Genomic DNA, 21,033 nt, shown 5'->3' with positions numbered 1-21,033 from the left:
TCTCATAGCATTGTGGTCAGAAAAGATGCTTGATATGATTTCAATTTTCTTAAATTTACTGAGGCTTGATTTGTGACCCAAGATGTGATCTATCCTGGAGAATGTTCCATGCACACTTGAGAAGAAAGTGTAATCTGCTGTTTTTGGATGGAATGTCCTATAAATATCAATTAAATCTATCTGGTCTATTGTGTCATTTAAAGCTTGTGTTTCCTTATTAATTTTCTGTTTGGATGGTCTGTCCATTGGTGTAAGTGAGGTGTTAAAGTCCCCCACTATTATTGTGTTACTGTCAATTTCCTCTTTTATAGCTGTTAGCAGTTGCCTTATGTATTGAGGTGCTCCTATGGTGCACCATATATATTTATAATATTATATATATTTATAATTGTTATATCTTCTTCTTGGATTGATCCCTTGATCATTATGTAGTGTCCTTCCTTGTCTCTTGTAACATTCTTTATTTTAAAGTCTATTTTATCTGATATGAGTATTGCTACTCCAGCTTTCTTTTGATTTCCATTTGCATGGAATATCTTTTTCCATCCCCTCACTTTCAGTCTATATGTGTCCCTAGGTCTGAAGTGCGTCTCTTGTAGACAGCATATATATGGGTCTTGTTTTTGTATCCATTCAGCAAGCCTGTGTCTTTTGGTTGGAGCATTTTATCCATTCACGTTTAAGGTAATTATCGATATGTATGTTCCTATGACCATTTTCTCAACTGTTATGGGTTTGTTTTTGTTGGTCCTTTTCTTCTCTTGTGTTTCTCACTTAGAGAAGTTCCTTTTGCATTTGTTGTAGAGCTGGTTTGGTGGTGCTGTGTTCTCTTAGCTTTTGCTTGTCTGTAAAGCTTTTGATTTTTCCATCAAATCTGAATGAGATCTGTGTCGGGTAGAGTAATCTTGGTTGTAGGTTCTTCCATTTCATCACTTTAAGTATATCATGCCACTCCCTTCTGGCTTGTAGAGTTTCTGCTGAGAAATCAGCTGTTAACCTTATGGGAGTTCCCTTGTAGGTTATTTGTCATTTTTCCCTTGCTGCTTTCAATAATTTTTCTTTGTCTTTAATTTTTGCCACTTTGATTACTATGTGTCTCGGTGTGTTTCTCCTTGGGTTTATCCTGTATGGGACTCTCTGCACTTACTGGACTTGGGTGGCTATTTCCTTTCCCATGTTAGGGAAGTTTTCGACTATAATCTCTTCAAATATTTTATCGGGTCCTTTCTCTCTCTCTTCTCCTTCTGGGACCCCTATAATGCGAATGTTGTTGCGTTTAATGTTGTCCCAGAGGTCTCTTAGGCTGCCTTCATTTCTTTTCATTCTTTTTTCTTTATTCTGTTCTGCAGCTGTGAATCCCACCATTCTGTCTTCCAAGTCACTTATCTGTTCTTCTGCCTCAGTTATTCTGCTATTGATTCCTTTTAGTGTATTTTTCATTTCAGTTATTGTGTTGTTCATCTCTGTTTGTTTGTTCTTTAATTCTTCTAGATCTTTGTTAAACATTTCTTGCATCTTCTCGATCTTTGCCTCCATTCTTCTTCCGAGGTCCTGGATCACCTTCAATATCATTATTCTGAATTCTTTTTCTGGAAGGTTGCCTATCTCCACTTCATTTAGTTGTTTTTCTGGGGTTTTATCTTGTTCTTTCATCTGGTACATAGCCCTCTGTCTTTTCATCTTGCCTATGTTTCTGTGAATGTGGTTTTCGTTCCACAGGCTGCAGGATTGTAGTTCTTCTTGCTTCTGCTGTCTGCCCTCTCTCTCATTGTAGTTTTGATTTGCATTTCTCTAACAATTAGTGATATTGAGCATCTTTTCATGTGCCTCCTGGTCATCTGTATGTCTTCTTTGGAGAAATGTCTATTTAGGTCTTCTGTCCATTTTTTGATTGCGTTGTTTATTTTTTTGATATTGAGTTGTATAAGCTGTTTGTATATTTTGGAAATTAAGCCCTTGTTGGTCGCGTTGTTTATAAATACTTTCTCCCAGGCCATAGGTTGTCTTTTCATTTTGTTTATGGTTTCTTTTGCTGTGCAAAAGCTTATAAGTTTGAGTAGGTCTCATTTGTTTATTTTGCTTCTATTTCTTTTGCCTTGGAAGACTGACCTAAGAATATATTGCTAAAATTTATGTCAGAGAATGTTTCTCCTATGTTCTCTTCTAGGAGTTTTATGGTATCATGTCTTATAATTAAGTCTTTAAGCCATTTTGAGTTTATTTTTGTGTATTGTGTGAGGGAGTGTTCTAACTTCATTGATTTACATAATACATTTTCCAGTATGTTGATTGTATAATGTTGTTATTATAGAGATACATAATTTATTTAATCAACTTTAATCAATATCCTATTGGTGGATGTTTAGGTCATTTTTAATTTTTCTCTATACCAGCAATGTTGTAGTAAACATCCTTTATATGTGTAGATGTATTTTTGAAAATTTGTGAGTTTTTGTGAAGGATAATTTCTGAGAAATGGAATTGCTAGATTAAAAGGTATGATTATTTGAAATTCTCATGGTCATAACCCAATTTTCCCTCTTAAAATATCCATACCAGTGAATTTTCCCACTTCAGAATAGAGAGTGCCTGTTTCTTCATACCCTTGACAGCACTGTCTTTCTCGGCATCTTTTAGCTGTGATGATAATGTCCAGTCTGCCAAATCTAAAGACCAAAGGAAGCCTGGTATTTCCCAAATGACCCAGACTGTAGATATCTTCAAGAATTTACTTCTTTTTTTTTACAAATTATTTTACCATAGATTGAAATGAGAGGAATATGTGGCTTTTACTTACTATCTGTTGGGTTCCTCATTGGATAAGATTGGGTATAATTGTTTACACAGTGTATTAATTGTGGACTAATAGAGGCACAATAATTTTCCACTGCTTTGATCTGAGAAGGACCAGGAGAAGAGTCTGTTCGAAAAATGGCTTGACAGTATTCTCGGCAGTTTGTGTGATGGCCTGCATAACTGCAACAAACTGAGCCCACTAGGGGAAAAAAAAAGGAGATTACATTGAAATGAAATCAGCTATTTGCTAACATTAAATCATCATAATAATGATGGAACAATATGTGTCTTTTTGAATTTCAGAAATAAAACCATGCCATAGAAGACACGTAGTTAAAGTCAGCACTACTATAAGCATGGCCATAGGGACATTCAGGTGCTCACTGGTCTGAGAAAGTCATTATTTGTCAACTTATAGTCTATAGTGCAGTGGTTCTCAGCAGGAGCAGTACCAGCCCCTGGGAGAATTTGGATGCATGTGGAAGTGTTTCTGGTTTTCATGATGACTTAAGGATGACTGCTGGCATTTAGCACATGGGGGTCAGGGCTGTTAAATGCTGCGCAACGTACAGGAAAGTCTCATACAATCGAAACTGTTTCCCAAAATGCTAATAGCACCCATGTTGAGAACCACTGGAACAGCTTCTTTCCACGTTAGATCTGTGGAGATTCATAAACAAAGCAAACCAAAGCAAAACAAATCAAACAAATCAAAATAAAACAAAACCCCAAATACCTCACATTTATAAAATAGGACCAGTAAAAACTAAGAGATATCAGGACCACTTCATAAATTTGCAAATTATATAACTGTCTATCTTGAAACAAAATCCCAAAAGTTCTATACTGTTTGAAAATCTCCAAGACTATGCCTAAATTGAAAGTCCTCACCTCATAACTGATATGACTGACTTGCTTCAACACTGAAAAATAAAACCCACATTTGGAATAAATGATTCTGTAGTACGTGTTTTTAAAAATCAAGGTGGACTATTTAAGGTATCTGGGAAGAGCAGGATGAGTGGCTGGGGGTGCAGATGTGGGATTTATAATGAAGAGCAAGAGGTCCTCATAGGAGAGGCTAAGGGGTCTGTGGGAGGCTGAAGGGAGCCAAAAGGGTAGAGGTATGGCCGGAAAAGGTTAAGAAAATGGCAGGTAGGAAACCTCTGATAATAAGTAGGGATGGTTATAGAGGAACCAGAATCAGGTTTCTGGTGGATTCCACAGACCAAGGAATGAGCAGGGAACTCAGGCGACTTCCAGAAATAATGATAATGATAAAATCATACACAAATGAACTAAAGTAGGACTAAACTGATAGCAAGACAAGCCTCTTTCCTGGACAAGGAAACTGTTTCATACCTATTGTGCCAGCTAAGTTTTTGATTTGAAATTACTAACAAACTTACATTGTTCATTGCTGAATTGTTCATTTTAATCACAAAGAACAATCATTAATGGCTACATTTATCATTGTCAACCTCAATGAAGCTAAAACTGGGGGCAGGGGTGAGGGATGCTGAGGACAGAGGAGACAAGTGAGAATAGGACAAAGATGCCTGTCTTCTGATGCCCCAATTAGGCTGGCTTCCTCACAGTGTGGGAGGATATAGGATTATGTGCTAAAGACTATCTGGAAAATCTTGAACTAAACCCCAGTTAGAAAGAGTAGAAGATAAAGTACAGACAGCTAATGTTTCTTATACTTTAATACACCCCACTGCCAAGCTCACCTAACAACTCTTTGCTCCTCACACCTGTTTCCCCATCTCCAACTGCTCTCGCTGTTCCCTTCAGCTGGAATGCCCTTCCTCCAATCTCTACTGCTCACATCATGTCCATCCTTCAAGGCCCAGTTCAGCTACCAACTCCATGAAGTCACCTCTAAGCGCCCCTGCAAGATGTGATCCCTCCTTCCTCTGAACTCCCTCGGCACCTTATCAGTAACTCTATCCCATACCCACCGTGTCCCAGAGTTCTTTGTGTACAGGTTGTGTCCCCCACAGGTGTGCATCTGCCCTGCACAGAGCAAGCAGTCAGTGAATATCTGCTGAATGAACTGAGAGGCAGCCCTCAGCAAGTGCTGCAATTATATTGCGCTGTATTACGTGGGAGTGTTCAACTTCTGTTTATATCACATGGGAGTGCTCAACTTCCTGTTTATCCAAGTGGGGCATGATCTTCCTCTAAAACACCCAGCACTGATATCTGCTTTGTAAATCTGTAATTAGGACATGGGAATTGTTCGAATTCATGAATGGCCCAAACACTCCAGAGGAAAGAGCCTATCAGAATCCTGCTGTGCACATTCCTTCAGACGGTTTAGTAACAGCCTAAGTTATAATGTCAGAGTTTTGGCAATATTTATAACAGCTAAATCATATTCTGTAAACTGTGTTTTGCTCTTTGGATTGCTTGTATAACCATCAACAATATACTTACTTTCATTTCTGCTAATGCAACTGAAAAGAGCATTCTGTAAATTAAAGGAAAACAAACAGAAATTAACAACCACATAGAATTTCTAATTTTATTCCACTTTTATAGTTATACAGAAATCAGGATATCAAACTATTTAATCCTTCTCTAAATCCAAGATTAAAAACAAAGAAACTATGATATAGCATTCTGGTGAAAAGAGAAACCATCTTCTAATACATTTTGGGGATCAAGATTATCACCCAAGCCATAAGCTGACCACATTATAGCAAACCAAGTTTATGTAAAGCTGTACCAATGTGCATATGTGGGGAAAGTACAATGTAGTAATCTCAATTATTTCTTGTAGAACATAAAAAAGCTTTCAGAAAATAATATAATAAAGGTTATTTAGGGAAATACATATTTCATATAACCACTGCATTTTAGAGTTGAAAGGACCTTAGAGATCACCTCTAATTGTTCTCAAACCTGGCCATGCACTAGAACACCTGGGCTTCCTAGGCCTTACCCTAGACTACAGAATTGGAATTTGGGAATGAAGCACAGAAATCTAAATTTTAAACAAGGCCTCAAAGATGATTCTTATGTAGCCATCCTGGGGCCAGAGTTGGGGAATCTCTCTACCATATTACAGATAAAGAAACCATTTCCTTAGCAGGGGAGAGACTGCCCCAGGTCACAGAGCAAGTTAAAAGTAGACTCTGAGACTAGAATTAATGTTTTTAGATCTCTTAGATCACTGTTCGGAAAATATCACACTGTGTTAAAGTCATTGTAAGGAAAATAAACAAAACAAGACAAACAAAAAATTCCTTGTACAAAGCTATTTGGATAATCAGGGCTTGTAGACTATGATTAATATCACACTTGGAAGAGAATAAATTCTTAAAAGAATATGGGCATAAATAAAAGGTAGATGGAAAACAAGTACACCCTTATTAATGAATAGAGATGATTTTGGCTTTTATTTGCAACTAACTTCCAAGCTGGCTACATGATCTAGACTTATTAAAGGATCAGCTTTACTGACATTTAAAACCTAGCTTCAAGGATCCATCTATGTAGTTGTGTGAAGCTGTACTGCATTTTCTCTACTAAATAATATTCTACTGTAGGAATAAACCACACTTGATTTATCCAAAGCAAAACAAAATACCCAGGACCCACAGAAAAGGGCTAATGAATTCACCCAGTATGAATTCTTTCTGTTAGAGATCTCAATAAATATAAAATAGTGAAGAGTAAATATTCTTGGTATTCTTTAATAGTGGTCTTTTTTATATTTCTCTTCATCCATGTTTCTTTGTTTTAGTTTGACTTTTCAGCTACCCATTATATGTAGCCCTCTATTTTGGTTCAATGGTTTCAGGAACACTTTCAATAAAATGATCTAAATCAACATTAAAAAGTCATCTGCTACCAGGACTTCCTTGGTGGTCCAATGGTTAAGACTCCAAGCTCCCAATGCAGGGGGTCCAGGTTCGATCACTGGTCAGGGAACTAGATCCCGCATGACGCAACTAAAAGAGCCCTCATGCTGCAAGCAACTAAAGATCCCACACGTGGCAACTAAGACCTGGTGCAGCCAAAAAAAAGAAAAAAAAAAAGTCATCTGCTACCAATTTTCCAGCCCCTCTTAACTGGGTGAATAAAATTCTCATTGCCCTTCTCTTTTTTTTGTTTGCTTTGCTTTTTTTGGCTGAGCTGAGAGGCTTGTGGGATCCTAGTTCCCTGGTGGAACCCGGGCCCTCAGCAGTGAAAGCACGGAGTCTTAACCACTGGACCGCCAGGGAATTCCCTGCCATTCTCTTTCTAATATGCTGGTTGTTCCTCTTGTTCCTCTTGGTTCCTCTTGGTTTTGGCTTTTTTGGTCTTGTTCCTAAAGAAGTATGTATATTACCTTGGTGGCCGTCCTGGGTTACACACTCTGATTTCCATTTTTGTTATTCTTCCAGTTACTCTTAAAGTTTCTAGAGCTGTGGTTTTCAAGTGGAGGTAATCTTGCTTCCCAGGGGGCATCTGGCAATGTCTGGAGACATTCTTGGTTGTCATAACACGGGGGGGTTGGGGTGTTCTACTGAACTGACATCTAGTAGGTAGAGGAGTCTAGAGATACTGTTAAACATCCTACAAGGCATGAGACAGCTCCCCTACAACAAAGGATTATCCGGCCCCAAATGTCAATAGTGTCAAGGTTGAGAAATCCTGCTCTAGAAACTTACAAATTTGTTCAAGCTTGATTTTTTTTTTTAATTTGATCTTAAAAATAAAAAGAAATATCACTCTGGGTCAGCCTTGTGGATCACTTAGCTTCAGAGAGAGGTACTAAAGGACACAAAATCTGAAAAATGTCGGAGATCAGCTAATCCAACTCATTTGACAGAAGAAGCCAGAGTCTGAGGCCTAGAAAGGAGAACTACTTATGGACCCTAGCTTTCACCCACAAATGGTTTGGCAAACTATGGCACCCAGGCCAAATCTTGCCTGCTGCCTGTTTTTGTAAGTAAAGTTTTATTGGAACACAGTCACACCCATTCATTTACATATTGTATACAGTTATCTCACACTATAATGGTAGAGTTGAGTAGATAGTAAGCCTAAACTGGCCGGTAAGCCTAAAATATTTGCTTCCTGACCCTTCACAGAAAAAGTTTGCTAACCGCTGATATAGAAGGGCTCAGCTGTCTCTCTTTATGTCACATCCAGAGTTCAGAGATGTTCCCTAAGCATTTCTCGTTTCCCTTAATGTTCACTGATAGACCTTTCATGCATAGAGTTACTCTAACTTGTTGAACTAAAAACTTTTATATTTCCACATGGCAGCACCTCTAGTGTTAATACCATTTTTACATCTCTTTATCTTTACCAGTTTTAAGGTTTCAAAGTATGGTCCTTATAGAGAACAGACTGGCGGTTGCCAAAGGGGAGGTGGGTGGGAGAGGGTTGGATTGGGAGTTTGGGGTTGCATGGTATATATACCATGAAAACTGGTATATACAGAATTGATAAACAACAAGGTTCTACTGTATAGCACAGGGAACTATATTCAATATCCTGTGATAAACCATAATGGAAAAGAATATGAAAAAGAATGTATATATATGTATAGCTGAGTCACTTTGCTGTACAGCAGTAACACAACATTGTAATTCAACTATACTTCAGTAAAAAATGAAATTAAATTAAATTTAAAAAAGAATGATCCTTCACTCAAGTATACTGGTATTTGATGAATTCATCAATTCTCTGTTGCTTACTTTACACGCATCATGATTTTATCATATCCCCCTCTTTGATAAAAGATTCTTAACCTTAGGTAACTCTACCTAAGGTATAAACTATAGGTAACTCTACCTTTTCACTGCTAAAACTACTGCTGACTAGTTTGACAGGGCTTAAGACACACATGAGTTACAGCCCTGGCCGACAGTCTCTTCATTTCTTAAGATGGTCCATCAGGGTCTTAGCTAGTCAATTCTTAAGTCTTTCAAATGTCTAATCGCCATCTAGTGGCAAAAGTGGGCAGTAACTGAGGGTTTATACTCAGTTGGGTTTATACCGAGCCTCTTTTGACCTTCTGCCACCAATATTATACCCAATGTGACTCCATATAGCAGCTCCCTCACCCCACTCATCTTACTCTAGAAGAGATCAAAATTACAGTGTAACTGAGGTTAGGATCTACGAAAACCTCAGAGACCCAAAGAACAAGTCAGTATGTGAGCGTTGACAGCAAGAGATCTTCAAGTCCCAAAGCCTTCACTATACAGCTGGATAGAGAGATGTACACAGTAAGCAAAGGGCAAAGGTGGGGCTAGAACCCAGATTGCTCTGCCAGTGCTCTCGCATGACACTATCCTGTGAGAAGACTTTGGATTATTATTCTGAATGCAGCCAATGCAAGGTTGAATTTATGTCCATAGAGTAACCTATTTTAAGTCTATTTTTTAAATCAACATCTTAAATTGTGAAAAAAAATCATTTTCTTGAAGTATTATTATTTCCCTTAAAAATTTTTGATCATGAAATCTTTCCTCAGGCAGCTGCTTTCATTAGCCAGTTCCCTGCCCTACCTAAAATGGTTTTTGAGAACTGCAATAAGCCCTCCCACCTGTGGGCACACCTAGCAGAAAAACTCAGATACAGAGTGAAATCAAAGTCAAGGGAACCCTATGTGATCCTTTATGCCACACTGACCTTCCTTCTGGGGAGAAGAGCCATTGGGGTCCATCTGCGAGGTAGACTGCGGCTCTAACCTCTTGCTCAGAAGTTGGCTCTGCAGATTTATTTTCTGACCTGGCCACTCACTTTTCCACTTGTGACCCCTTCTAGCATTTCTCCATTTGTCCACTTGTCTCAATACTTTCTCTGTCCACTGCCCTTCTACTACTACTGGTCCCTCCAGCTTCCCTTTCTCACCAATGATGAGGATAATGAAAATGAAACAAACATTTCACATGAATCTTATTAAAAACAAACAAAACCAGGTTTGAATCTTGGATATTTTAGTCACTTCTGGACAAAGACCCAAAAGAGTACATTCTATGAACTGTTATTAATGTTTCCTATTCCCAAGGCTACTAGTTAAAAGTAAAGGGGCTGCTTTGTTCCTAAGGTCTCAATAAATAAAATCTGTTTGCTTTTCACAGATGGACTGAGAGTTCTCCCAGTTTGAAGTTTTGCATGAAGAATCTAGCTTATTAAATGCTAAGTTGGAGAGATTAAATAATTGACCTTTATTTTTTTCTTTTTTTGGCCACGCCATGCAGCTTGCAGGATCTTAGTTCCCCGACCAGGGATTGAACCCAGGTCATGGCAGTGAAAGCACCGAGTCCTAACCACTGGACCACCAGGGAATTCCCCAATAACTGACCTTTAAAAACATGTTTTTTAAACCTCCACAAGATATTTTCTCCTTGTGGACACCATGGCTTTTTAGTAAAAAAAATCTAAGTGACTAGAATATGTAAAGGAGTTTAATAGGACATGGATATCACTAAACAAATGACTCTTCAGCCTCCCAAATAATAAATGTCATTTCAATAGTGGGATAAAAATGAAACCCAAAACTGAGATAAGATTAATAGGTCCAGACTGCTCAGAGAAGTTTGCTCATTATCACCCAGAGCATCCAACCAGCTGGAAGCAAATTCACTGGCAAGTAACACCTGCAGAGTAACATAAGGTCTAGAAGACAGCTTACACAGAGTATGTATTTGTGGCAGATTGACTGCAGCAGTGGCCCCAATTTTTTACATTTCCCTGTATCTATTTCTCTCACACTAACTCTGGACTTAGTCATGTGATTTGCTTTAGTTAAGTGGACAGTAGCAAGCATGAGGTAAGTAGAGACCTGCACATATACTTGCATGTTTCCACTTCTTTTCTTGGGCCCCTGCCACCACCATGGGAACCTGCCTGAGCTAGCCTGCTAGAAGGCTGGGAGAGACACATGGAGGAGAGCTGAGCTGACTTAGCCAAGGGCATCCTAAACCAGCCAGACCCTGGCTGACTTGCCAGCTGACTGCAGATGCACAAGTGAGCCCAGCCAGAAGCAGCTAGGCCTGCTAAATGCATGAGAAATACTAAATTATTATTAAATAATAATAATTCTAGGCTATGGAGTTTTGGGATGGTTTGCTACACAACATTGTGATTACAGATACAGTATTCAGTGCTTTCTCTGCTCATTCAAAGAATGCCTGATTCATAGACATTTACACAGGGTTTTCACATAAAACGGCTATTTACTCTGAAACAAAGAAACTTGTGTACTGTCCAGAGTGGGAAAATTTTCTATTAAAAAATTCTATCTATAAAAATACTAACTGTAGCACCTATTTACAGGCAACAAATTTTTGTTCATCCTTTAAGTCTTACCTGCTCTGTGAAGACTTCCCCATTACCCTGGGAAGGGTTTTTTCCTCCAGGCTTCAACGTGTCTTGCACAGACTTCTAGCAACGTACTTGTCTCACTGTATTGTAATGGACTATTTGAATTTCTCTCTTCCCATGGACTAGGCTATGAACTTCTTACAGACAGTGGCTAAATCCTTCCATCTTTGTACTCTGAGAACAGTGCCTGATACATATTAAGTGTATCAACTCAATGAATGTTGAAGGAATGAATGAATGACATGCAAAGATAATTGAGACATGGACTCTGTCCTAGGAACTCAAGACTTTAGCATTAAAAAGTGACTTGAAAACAAAGAGTTACACTACATGGTGACCAATGCTATAATAAAGCATGTCAAGTGTTTATAAATAGCAACTAATTTTGTGTGTGTGAGGGTAGAGGGCTGAGCAGGAAAGGTTTTAAAGAGGAACCATCTAAGCCAGAATTTCAGTAGGGGTTGTGGCATGCTGGGGTGGGGTGGGGGTGAAGGGGAGTTCTGATTTGTAATATTTGCTGATATGTGTGGTATAAATACCCCCATCACACCTGCTTTTCAAGTTAAAAACTGGCTTGCCAAATTCCTGAATATTTAACAACCAGTTCTCCCTAGCTGGTAGGAGCTGGCTCCAGCCTACTAATGGATGGGGATGATAGGATGGATTCAGGAAACAGGAATTCCAGGAGGGCAACAGGTGGTACAACTACAACTAACAAATACAACACATGGTCAATCTGGGAAGTTATAAGCAGTAAGCTGCTGAAGCGTCAAGGAGGGAAGAGTCAGGGGCTAGATCGAGAAAAGCTTAAGTACACCAGGCTGAGGAACATGAACTGTATCTTACAGGTGAGCCACTGAAGAGTTTCAAGGAAGGGAGTGATACGACCATATTTGGTCTTTAAAGAGGTCACCCTAGGAGAAGTGGAGATAGTAAATAAAAGGAGAAATTAGAGACAGGAAAGCTAGTTGGGCAGCTATTGTAGTTGTCCCCCAAAGTGGTATAAAGGCCTGAGGTAGGCAGTAACTGAGGATCTGGAAAGGAGACCAATTTAAGACATATTTCAGAGGCAAATCTTTAGAGCTTGATAGCCAGTTTTTTTGTTTTATTTTTTGTTTTGTTTTGTTTTGTGGGAGGTGGTGAGAAAGAAGAAAGAGTAGACAATACCTCTTAGGCTTTTAGTTTATGTGTCTGGGAGGACTGTACTTAAACAACCAAGCAAGAAATGCAAGAAAAATGATAAGTTTTTGTTTGGAGATGTGTGTATGTGTGGTGTTGTGTAGCAGTAGGGTAGAGGGAAGGAGAGGTAGGGAAGGTTAACAGTCAGTTTGGCTGATTTGAAATGTCAGTTGAGCATCGAAAGAACACATATCCAGCAGTGATTCAGGAGAAAAAGAGGTTAGCAAAGAAGATTCTGGAGTTGTCATCATATTGGGGCAATTAAAGCTATGGGAGTAGATGAGATTGCCTAGGGAGAAAAACCTGGCCATTTGGATTAGACCAGGTCACAATCTAATCAGACTTGATCAGATTTCCCTTTTGGGATGATCTCATTCAGGTGACTTATAAGAAGAATGGACTGCAGAGGAAATACACTAGCTCAAGGAGACTAAATGGGAGCTATTCCCTTCCCCAGCACAAAATATGACAAAACAAAACAACATACAAATGGAACATAATCAAGGTTTTATATTATCTTAAGCCAGTACTGCAGGACCTAATAGGTTTCGCTCTTTTTGGAGCTCATCAGCTGCAGGTAACGGCTCAAATCTACTCTGATACAACATACCTGTATAGCATTTTACCATTTACAAAGCCTCCCATTCACAGTCTTCTACTTACCATATTCTGACAATTCTCAGAGTTTCCTTGGTACTAACTAAAAGAAGCTTTACATTTAGGTGCTGAAGGCTCTGCTGAGGCAAAGTACCACATGATTCTTTTTGCTAAAATCCCCAAGCCAACTTCCAGAGCCTAGGCTGTCATCTGCCATGTAAGAAGGTCTACTCTATTCCTGGAACTACTGCGGCACAGATCCAATCATACCGAGGCACAGAAGGCCTCTAGCTGTCCAGAGAATCCTGCTGGTCCTACATCCCTGCCCTCCTAGGTCTAAATTTTTAGGGCTATTTTTTTCATCCCTTTTCCTTTATGCTTCTGGTAGTAAATCTAGAATCAAGGTTAATTTGAGAGAAAAGGAACAAAATAAAATTAAAACATAGAAATCTTTAAAACAGAGCATTTTATTGCGACATTTCCTGAGGATACACTGGACGGCCCATATAGACATACATAAATATGCACCAAACACTGGCATCCACGGGTACCACAAAGTGTGTGGTAAGCTACCATTTGTGTACAGAAGGGTAGAAGAGGACTATATATACATATTTACTTTTATGTGCATAAAATATCTCTGGTGACCTTAGGAACCGGGTGGCTGTGGTATAAGAGGTAGGAAGGAGACTTTTTATTGTATACTGTTTTGAATTTTGAACATGTGAATATTCAAAAAATAAAATTTAACACATACCTGCACTCTTCTCTTATGCATTTAGCTGTGTGTTGATAGGACAGTGCTGACAGAACTGAGCCTGGCACTCACAAGGCTGACCATCTTTGTTTTTGTGGTTCTTAGAGCCTCTTTTTAATATCCTCAGAGTCTTAATTTTATCTCAGCATTCTCAGAGAACCAGAGCCCCAGGACAGAACATTATTTTAGTTTTCTTTAGCAACAGTTTAGTTTAAAACTTAAATGGCTTAAGCTTAAAAAAAAAAAAAAAAAAAAAAAAAAGCAAATCCTCACAAAAATATCTCCTACTGACTTTCCTTCATAGTTTCTCAACTTCCTTAATGAAATAACATCAAATAACTGGACTGAAGAAAGCTAGGAAGAAAGGAGAGAATTGAAAATCACATTTCTGAAAACAATATAAAGAAAAGCGTAGAGAAGGATCTGTGAAAGAAGGAACAAAAGAGTAAAAGCACAAAAGTGTGATGACAAATTTGCAACACTGTATTTCAGTGGCTCATGCAGCAAATGGAAAGGTATATATATTTATGGCCATTATGTTAGAGAATGGCAGGTAAGGTGTGACATAAAGGTATGAAATGGGTTTATGAACCTGAAACTAAAATTTGTCTCATCATGTTACAGACACTGCCAGGTCTCTGGAAATACACCAGCCTCATATCATCTTGATGTCTATTCTGACATTCAAGAAAATCACTATCAACAACCAATTTTTGTTTTTAACCACTGTCTTGGTGGCTAGAAGAAAATGTTTTCAGCCAGCTGTAGACAAAGACTATGCAAAAAGTATTACACTAGATGTCTCACACCTCATGGAAAACATGATTAAGTTTTTACTTTAGTTCTAATCTGCCAATTTGCCCTAGTATGGCTAAACTAGTATGGCTCTAGTTTATATCCAGCATTTGTTCTGATTGTTGGTGCCTGTCATTCCAGTTGTTTAATATTTTAAATATCATCCCTGGTCTAGTATCATACATCCATGAGCGCATGTGGCCTGATAAATACTTCTAGATGGGCCAAGACCAAGCCTGTGAAAACGCATGGCTAACCTAGAATCAAGCATGCCCGTGACACTTGAACACGTCTGTGATGGAGTTATCAAGCCACTGGTCGATTTTGATAGCTCTAACCAAATGTGTGTGATTCTGAAAGAAGTATTCTCAATTTCTGAAGGAAGTACTCTTTCATAGGTATGAGTCAGAATAAGAGAACTGCAAAGATGGGAGAACAGCCAAATCTCGTGTCCATTGCAGAAATCCCCTCCACAATGTATTTATCCAGTAAATCTTTGCTTTGAACACTTTCACTAATAAGAATTTCTCTTTTTCTTGGAATATCTCAATCTAATATTCTCATTGAATGTCAGATCAGTATATGGCTCCTCCTCTTTCCGTTCCCTAAAAACGATTTTCAAAATCAGCTTTCTATTTTTTTCTATATTTTTTCTTTCACAGAGCTTTCTTTCACGCTCAACGTTCAAGGGTTACTTCATGGTTGACTTTGGGCATGATCTCTCCTCATCTTTAGTCTGGTATTCCTAACTACCTCTGAGATACGGGTTTTTACACTTAAAAAGACCTAACAATATACTTCAATTTCTTTAAAATCCCTTCCCAATGTATATGCTATCTTTGCTGTGTATTTTCTTTCTTTTTTTAAACTCAATAATAAATTATTACTGTTTTATACAACCTGTGTGTGTTTTAACTTAGTCACTTTGTATTTTTATTGTTCTCATTTTCCTTTGCATCTCAAATAATTATAGATATTTTAGAACTTCCTTTAAAGAAGGATTTCTAGCAAGGGTCCAGTACTGGCAATTCTCTGTTTTTGTCGTCTGGAAATACCTTAATTTTGCCTTCTTTCTTGAAAAATATTTCTGCTGGATATGATAGTTGTTTTCTCTCAGAATAGTTTAGGTATCATTCCACTGTTCCTGGCTTCCTCTGTTGCTACTGAAAAATCAGCTGTTGACCTCCTTTGAAGACAATGTCTTTTTTCCTGACTGCTTTTAAGACCTGTGGCTATGAGGTATATCTGTAACGTATGGCTTTAAAAAAAAAATTCTGCTGGGGATTTCTTGGGCTTCTTTAAACACTGCCTCTGTCCCATATTCTTTCTTCTTCTTTGAGTATTCCAATTAGAATACTTCCTCTATCCTCCATGTCCCTTAAACTCTCTTTCAGCCTATCCTGCGCTGCTTTTCCATATAACTTCTTTAGTCCTATCTCCCAATTCACTAATTGTTTTTTATATTTCCCTGAACATCATCTCCTATATTCAATCCTTTATAACAAATCCTGAATGATGGACTCTACCTTCAAATCTCTGATTTATTCCCAAATACTCAATTCTATTGCTATCATCCTAGTTGTGGGCCTTATTTGTTTTTAGCTAAGTTAGAGGAATTTGGGAGATCTAAAACTTAGCCTGCACATACCTAAGACTTGAAGCTTTCTAAAATATTGGACTTTCATTTGTTATGTTGGTCTCCTATCACAGAATCTTTATCATCTCCCTCTACTTAATAATGGGCTGAGCCCCAAAATATCATTTTTCCAGGATCTGGTCCCACTTTGCCTATCCAAGCAGATTCTCAGCCCAAAATAGGCCTATCTTCGTTTTTACCCCCCACCTCAGTCATGTGCATTTTTGCTAACATGCTGTTGATCCAGTCCTCTAACCCAAATTATACCAATCCTTTCAGGCCTCTCTTTTGCAAAGTTTTCCCTGTTAACTCCCAACATGCTCAGTCTGCTTTCCAATTTCCTTGAGTTCTTGCACGTTCAGTACATATTTTAACTATCTTGACTCAGGTATAATTCTTTAGTATTTGAAGTTGAGCTATATGTAGCTTAACCATAATTCTAACCTAGGTCTGACTCCAAAGTTTGTTTTCTTTCTTTTTTTAAGATAATTTTATTTTATTTATTTATTTTTGGCCATGCTGTGCAGCTATGAGGGATCTTAGCTCCCCGACCAGGAAACAAACCCATGCCCCCTGCAGTGGAAGCACGGAGTCCTAACCACTGGACCACCAGGGAATTCCCGAAAGTTTGTTTTCTTTCTAATATAATAAAACTGCCTCTCACTATTCAATAAATATTTGTTGATTTGCATAAAAAAGAAACCAGATACTATAAAATCAGACATAAAAATGCTTTACATTTTACTAGTTTATCTTAGCTTGGTTGGAACAAAACAATCTTAGATGGCATAAAAATTTTAAACTTTATTCATGTAAGTAAATTGCTCAGGAAACCCCTCAAAGGGGATTCTGCAGCAGCTTATCAGTAAAGATAAACATTAGCTCCTTCAAATATAACCGCTCATTCTCTGAATCTCTAGTCAAACTACACAACACCATCCTTCAGGGTAAATGTTAACCCCTAAAGTTGTAAGCCTAAAGGAATAGCTTACACATCTGGAAGTTCACATCCAGGGACCACTCCAGGGTTAAGGAAAAGGTACCAAAAGCCTAGTTTTATAAATTATTCTAATGTTAATAAGCAACTAATCCAGTTAAAATAGGTTGCACTACACCAATGTTACCCAATTCACTTTATAACAAATAGCCATTGTGTCTAGACAAGACTTTAACAATTCAGTGAGAGTGACTGTTATTTGGGGCTTATAATGCAGAAACTTCTTTCTGTGTTAAAGTGCTCTTGCCTCTCTTTTTATTTCTAAATAACATATAAAAAATCAAATTGAATCTTGAATTATCTTGAATAATTTGTACAGTCAGTTTTATATATATATATAAAACACACACATATATATAAAACACATGTATACTTTACATATATATATTTTACGTTTATATATATGCGAAAGAACCTTCTTGGCATGTATATTTTTGGAAGATAGTTGCTTAATTCTAGGCCAAATAGGGGAGGATAGACTGGAAAAGGTAAACTACTCTTAGTATTTCTCTCATAGGACAGTGTTTATCTCTCTTACCTTTCCTGTCCCGTCCTTCATCAACACATACTGGCAGACTTCCTAGGGCAATGCAGAAATCCAGACAAGAGAAGGAAGCACACTAAAATAATGGAGGACAGGCTACAGGAGATGGACAGTGTCAGACATCATGTGGGAGAAAAGAAGGAATTATCACAGTTAGCCACTCTGTTCAAGAGAAACTAAAACTAGTTATTTCAAAGGTAGAGAGAGAAGAAAAAAAAGAAAGATCTTTTACTTCTTTGTAGAAAGGCTCTTTTCAATAAGAACAGAGAAGAGTTGCAGTTAATTTGGAAATTTGTCTTCAGAGAAACAGATATAACTTAGCAATAGTACAAAGGAACAAAAGATAAATAAGATTTTTCCAATTCCAAAATATTAATCAAGAGATATAATTACAGGCTTTGAGAAAAGAAAAAAAAAATCAGAACTATAATCTAGAAGCAGTTAAGAGAGTTGGTCTATCTTTCTTCTCCAAGAGAATACAGACTATTAAAAGCAATAGGAATCCCAATGTTTATACATACAAATGATGAATGAGGCATATGTGCTTAAGTATGCTTAATTACACGGTCTTACACTATAAAAAATAATAATATTATCATACTTAACAATGAAGTTCTAGGAACTGAACAAAGTAGTCCCAGTGAGGAGCTTTATCACATTAGGGACAATCTTTTGTACATATTTGCCTGGTGTGAAATACCTCCTCTACCTCTGCCCCTCCTCAACCTGTGTCCCCCCCCACGCCCAATCTAGATACCACAGTGCATGAAACACCACCATTGGAAGACAAGAGTCCTTCAGATTTAATACAGCCTTTGTAATTTGGTATGTACCTTTCCCCCGCAAATGTAAGATGCTAGGAAAGTCTGAAGCTACTCACACTAGCGATGTGATTTTGTTTCTTCAAATTAGAGGTAGTTGATAAAGGTGGATACCTGGATGGATCAAGGTATAGGAAAAGGGGCAAAAGAGGATATGGAACCTAAGGAAAACTATTTTACAACCTTGGATACAACCAGTTGCTTTATTATGAAAACATTATAGGTTAAATCCTCTGTATATGTGATTTAGGCATTTCTTTCAAATTAACATTTAATTTCAACAAGTTAATTAAAGTTATAACATTTCTAAAAAAGGTAAATCACATTTTTCTCAAGGCCATATTTTCTGTAAAGTAAAAGGCAATTTATTTAACAATGAATTCATTTTTAAAATTTGAGCGATTTTATCAATTCTGATAACATCTAATTAATCTATCCAAATTTGTTAAATAAAATGCATACCTCATATTCTTTTCTGCAAACTCTGGAAATATCATTTTTTGAAGATGCCTAAAAAATAACAAATTTCTGCATTAATTTATTTAATCCACATTAAACAAACATTAGCTCCAGATATGCTAGAATTTCACTCTAACTTTTATGGCTTTTATCTCACATAATGACACAGTCCTTTTGTTATTTCAGAAACTAGATAACTTTGAAGGAACTGTAAACAGAGGACTTTTTTTTAAGCTGAATTCCATTCTGTAGCAAATTTTCTTGTGAAGCTCTGAAGCTCTGCTGCAGTGAATTTTCTTGTGAAGCTTTGCTAGGGCATTTATAGTTTGCTTTTTCTTTAACCCTTCATGTTTTAAGTTCCCATATGAGCCAAGATCCTTATATAACAGAGGAGACAGCTAAAGAGGGAAAGGCAATGCCAGGCAATTAATAAGTTATTTTTATGTAATTTTCTTAACAAGTTTATGTAGAAGATATTATTCCTTCTACAGATGAGGAAACTGACACACAGAAAAACAGAAGGTTATTTACTACATTTAAGTATACACTTTCTATAAAAAACAAGCCAAAACAAATCTGCTGAGGGGTGGCTGTTCTTCCACATGATGATAATCCTCATTTAGAGACGTAGTTCCAAAGCCATGGACTCCGGTTCCTTGTTCTATTTCCTCCTGTTCTATCACCTAAGCTCATGCAATTCTGAATAGACCAGCTGATGAGGACAGGGAAAGCAAGAAGCAGAATGGACTGGCAACTATTCTGTGGCCCACTAGATGTACTATAGCTCAAATCCTCTACAACTCAGTTTCATCTCAATGCCTGGAGGAGAATAGCAGATAGCTAGGCTATGTGCTGCCCAAAGAGTGTGGCTCAGTGGTCTGTATGAAAGCAAAGGCATCAGCATGTCTCATATACTCCTGTCTAGAGACCAGTCACTAGAAGGAGAAAATAAGAGAAGGCTTTCCAGTTTAGTTTTAGGGACACTTAAATTTCCCAGTTTTCCATACTCCCACCATTTGGAGTATGAGGAGCCAGGAGACCAGTTTTTCCACAGCACTCTGAGGAACCACTATGAAAATATACACAGTGAGGAAGAGTTCAGGGGCCTAACTTGAATTGGACCTGAGATATATCAAATCAAAGAGAAGTCATAATTCACTGTAGGAGTCACGCTCACCTTAGGAGCAGAGAAGGTATAAAAGAACATACTCAGAGTAAACCCATGATGAAAGACAGAGGGAAGATGAAAGCAAAATAAGCCAACTGTGTCAACTGCTCTCATCCAAGCATGCCTGAAATTTACAAGACCATTTGGAGTCATTCAGCATTGACTAAGCATGACCATAGGCAGAATACAAAAGGCCTTGATTCCTATAATATTCTTTCTTTGTGTGGCAGAGAGAAGTTAAGAAAGAATAAGAGAAGGCTGAGGGTCTTACATGCAGCAGCCAAAACTGAAAAAGCAGCATGTCTAAAAGGAAATGGTCCATGTAAGAAATGCTAAATTTGCAGCTTTTATGGGTCACCTCTCCAAAGATATGAGGTAGGCTAGGTCCAAGACACAGCCAAAACTGAAACTCTACTCCACGCTGCTTAAAAGCCTGATTGCCAAGTGTTACCTGCTTGCATGCCTGTCGACACTCCAAGGTAATAGCCAGTTCACAGCAGCCTAAGCCAACCCAGCCATCAGACTTCTTAAACACACCTTAAAAACAAAATGTTCAAATGTTTTGGTCATAAGTAGTGACAAACACAAATAGAGTGCCAAACTGGTTCATGGATACCACTACAAGTCAAAGCAGGTGTCCATAAGAAAGCTAGCTTAGATAGCAGGGTCTCAAAAGTATGAAGCCCCTCCTCCCACCCTTACTCTCAATGCTATCAGTCTTCTCAGGGTCCCTCACAGCATAATTACCAAGTCCTTTGTTTTTTTCCCTCTTCTCCCTGCCCACCCTAAACTCTCTTTAGCTCATTCTCACTCTTAGGTAAACAGAATCTCTAGAGGATATACAGGCTAAGGAAAGCAATGAGAGGCTTTCTTCACCTTTGGACTATGAACCAGAAGAGGAAAGGATTCCATTTAACTTAATAAGCCAACAAACAAAAATGGGCATG

At 37.9% G+C, this 21,033-nt stretch overlaps 1 protein-coding gene across 2 annotated transcripts in view; it reads right to left on the bottom strand.

Moving 5' to 3' along the window:
* RECK (reversion inducing cysteine rich protein with kazal motifs) overlaps positions 1-21,033 on the bottom strand; it is a 75,446-nt gene that overhangs the window by 37,061 nt on the left and 17,352 nt on the right. For both annotated transcript variants that reach the window (XM_059925069.1, XM_059925070.1), the window contains exons 5-8: positions 20,538-20,623; positions 18,922-18,969; positions 5,239-5,272; positions 2,798-2,995 (exon numbers count right to left, since the gene is read on the bottom strand). In XM_059925069.1, the coding sequence (XP_059781052.1) occupies positions 2,798-2,995; positions 5,239-5,272; positions 18,922-18,969; positions 20,538-20,623 (366 nt within the window). The remainder of the gene's footprint in view (positions 1-2,797; positions 2,996-5,238; positions 5,273-18,921; positions 18,970-20,537; positions 20,624-21,033) is intronic.

This window comes from Balaenoptera ricei, chromosome 6 (genome assembly GCF_028023285.1).
Source record: "Balaenoptera ricei isolate mBalRic1 chromosome 6, mBalRic1.hap2, whole genome shotgun sequence".
NCBI lineage: Eukaryota > Metazoa > Chordata > Mammalia > Artiodactyla > Balaenopteridae > Balaenoptera > Balaenoptera ricei.
This window is presented reverse-complemented; position numbering and strand designations above follow the sequence as displayed.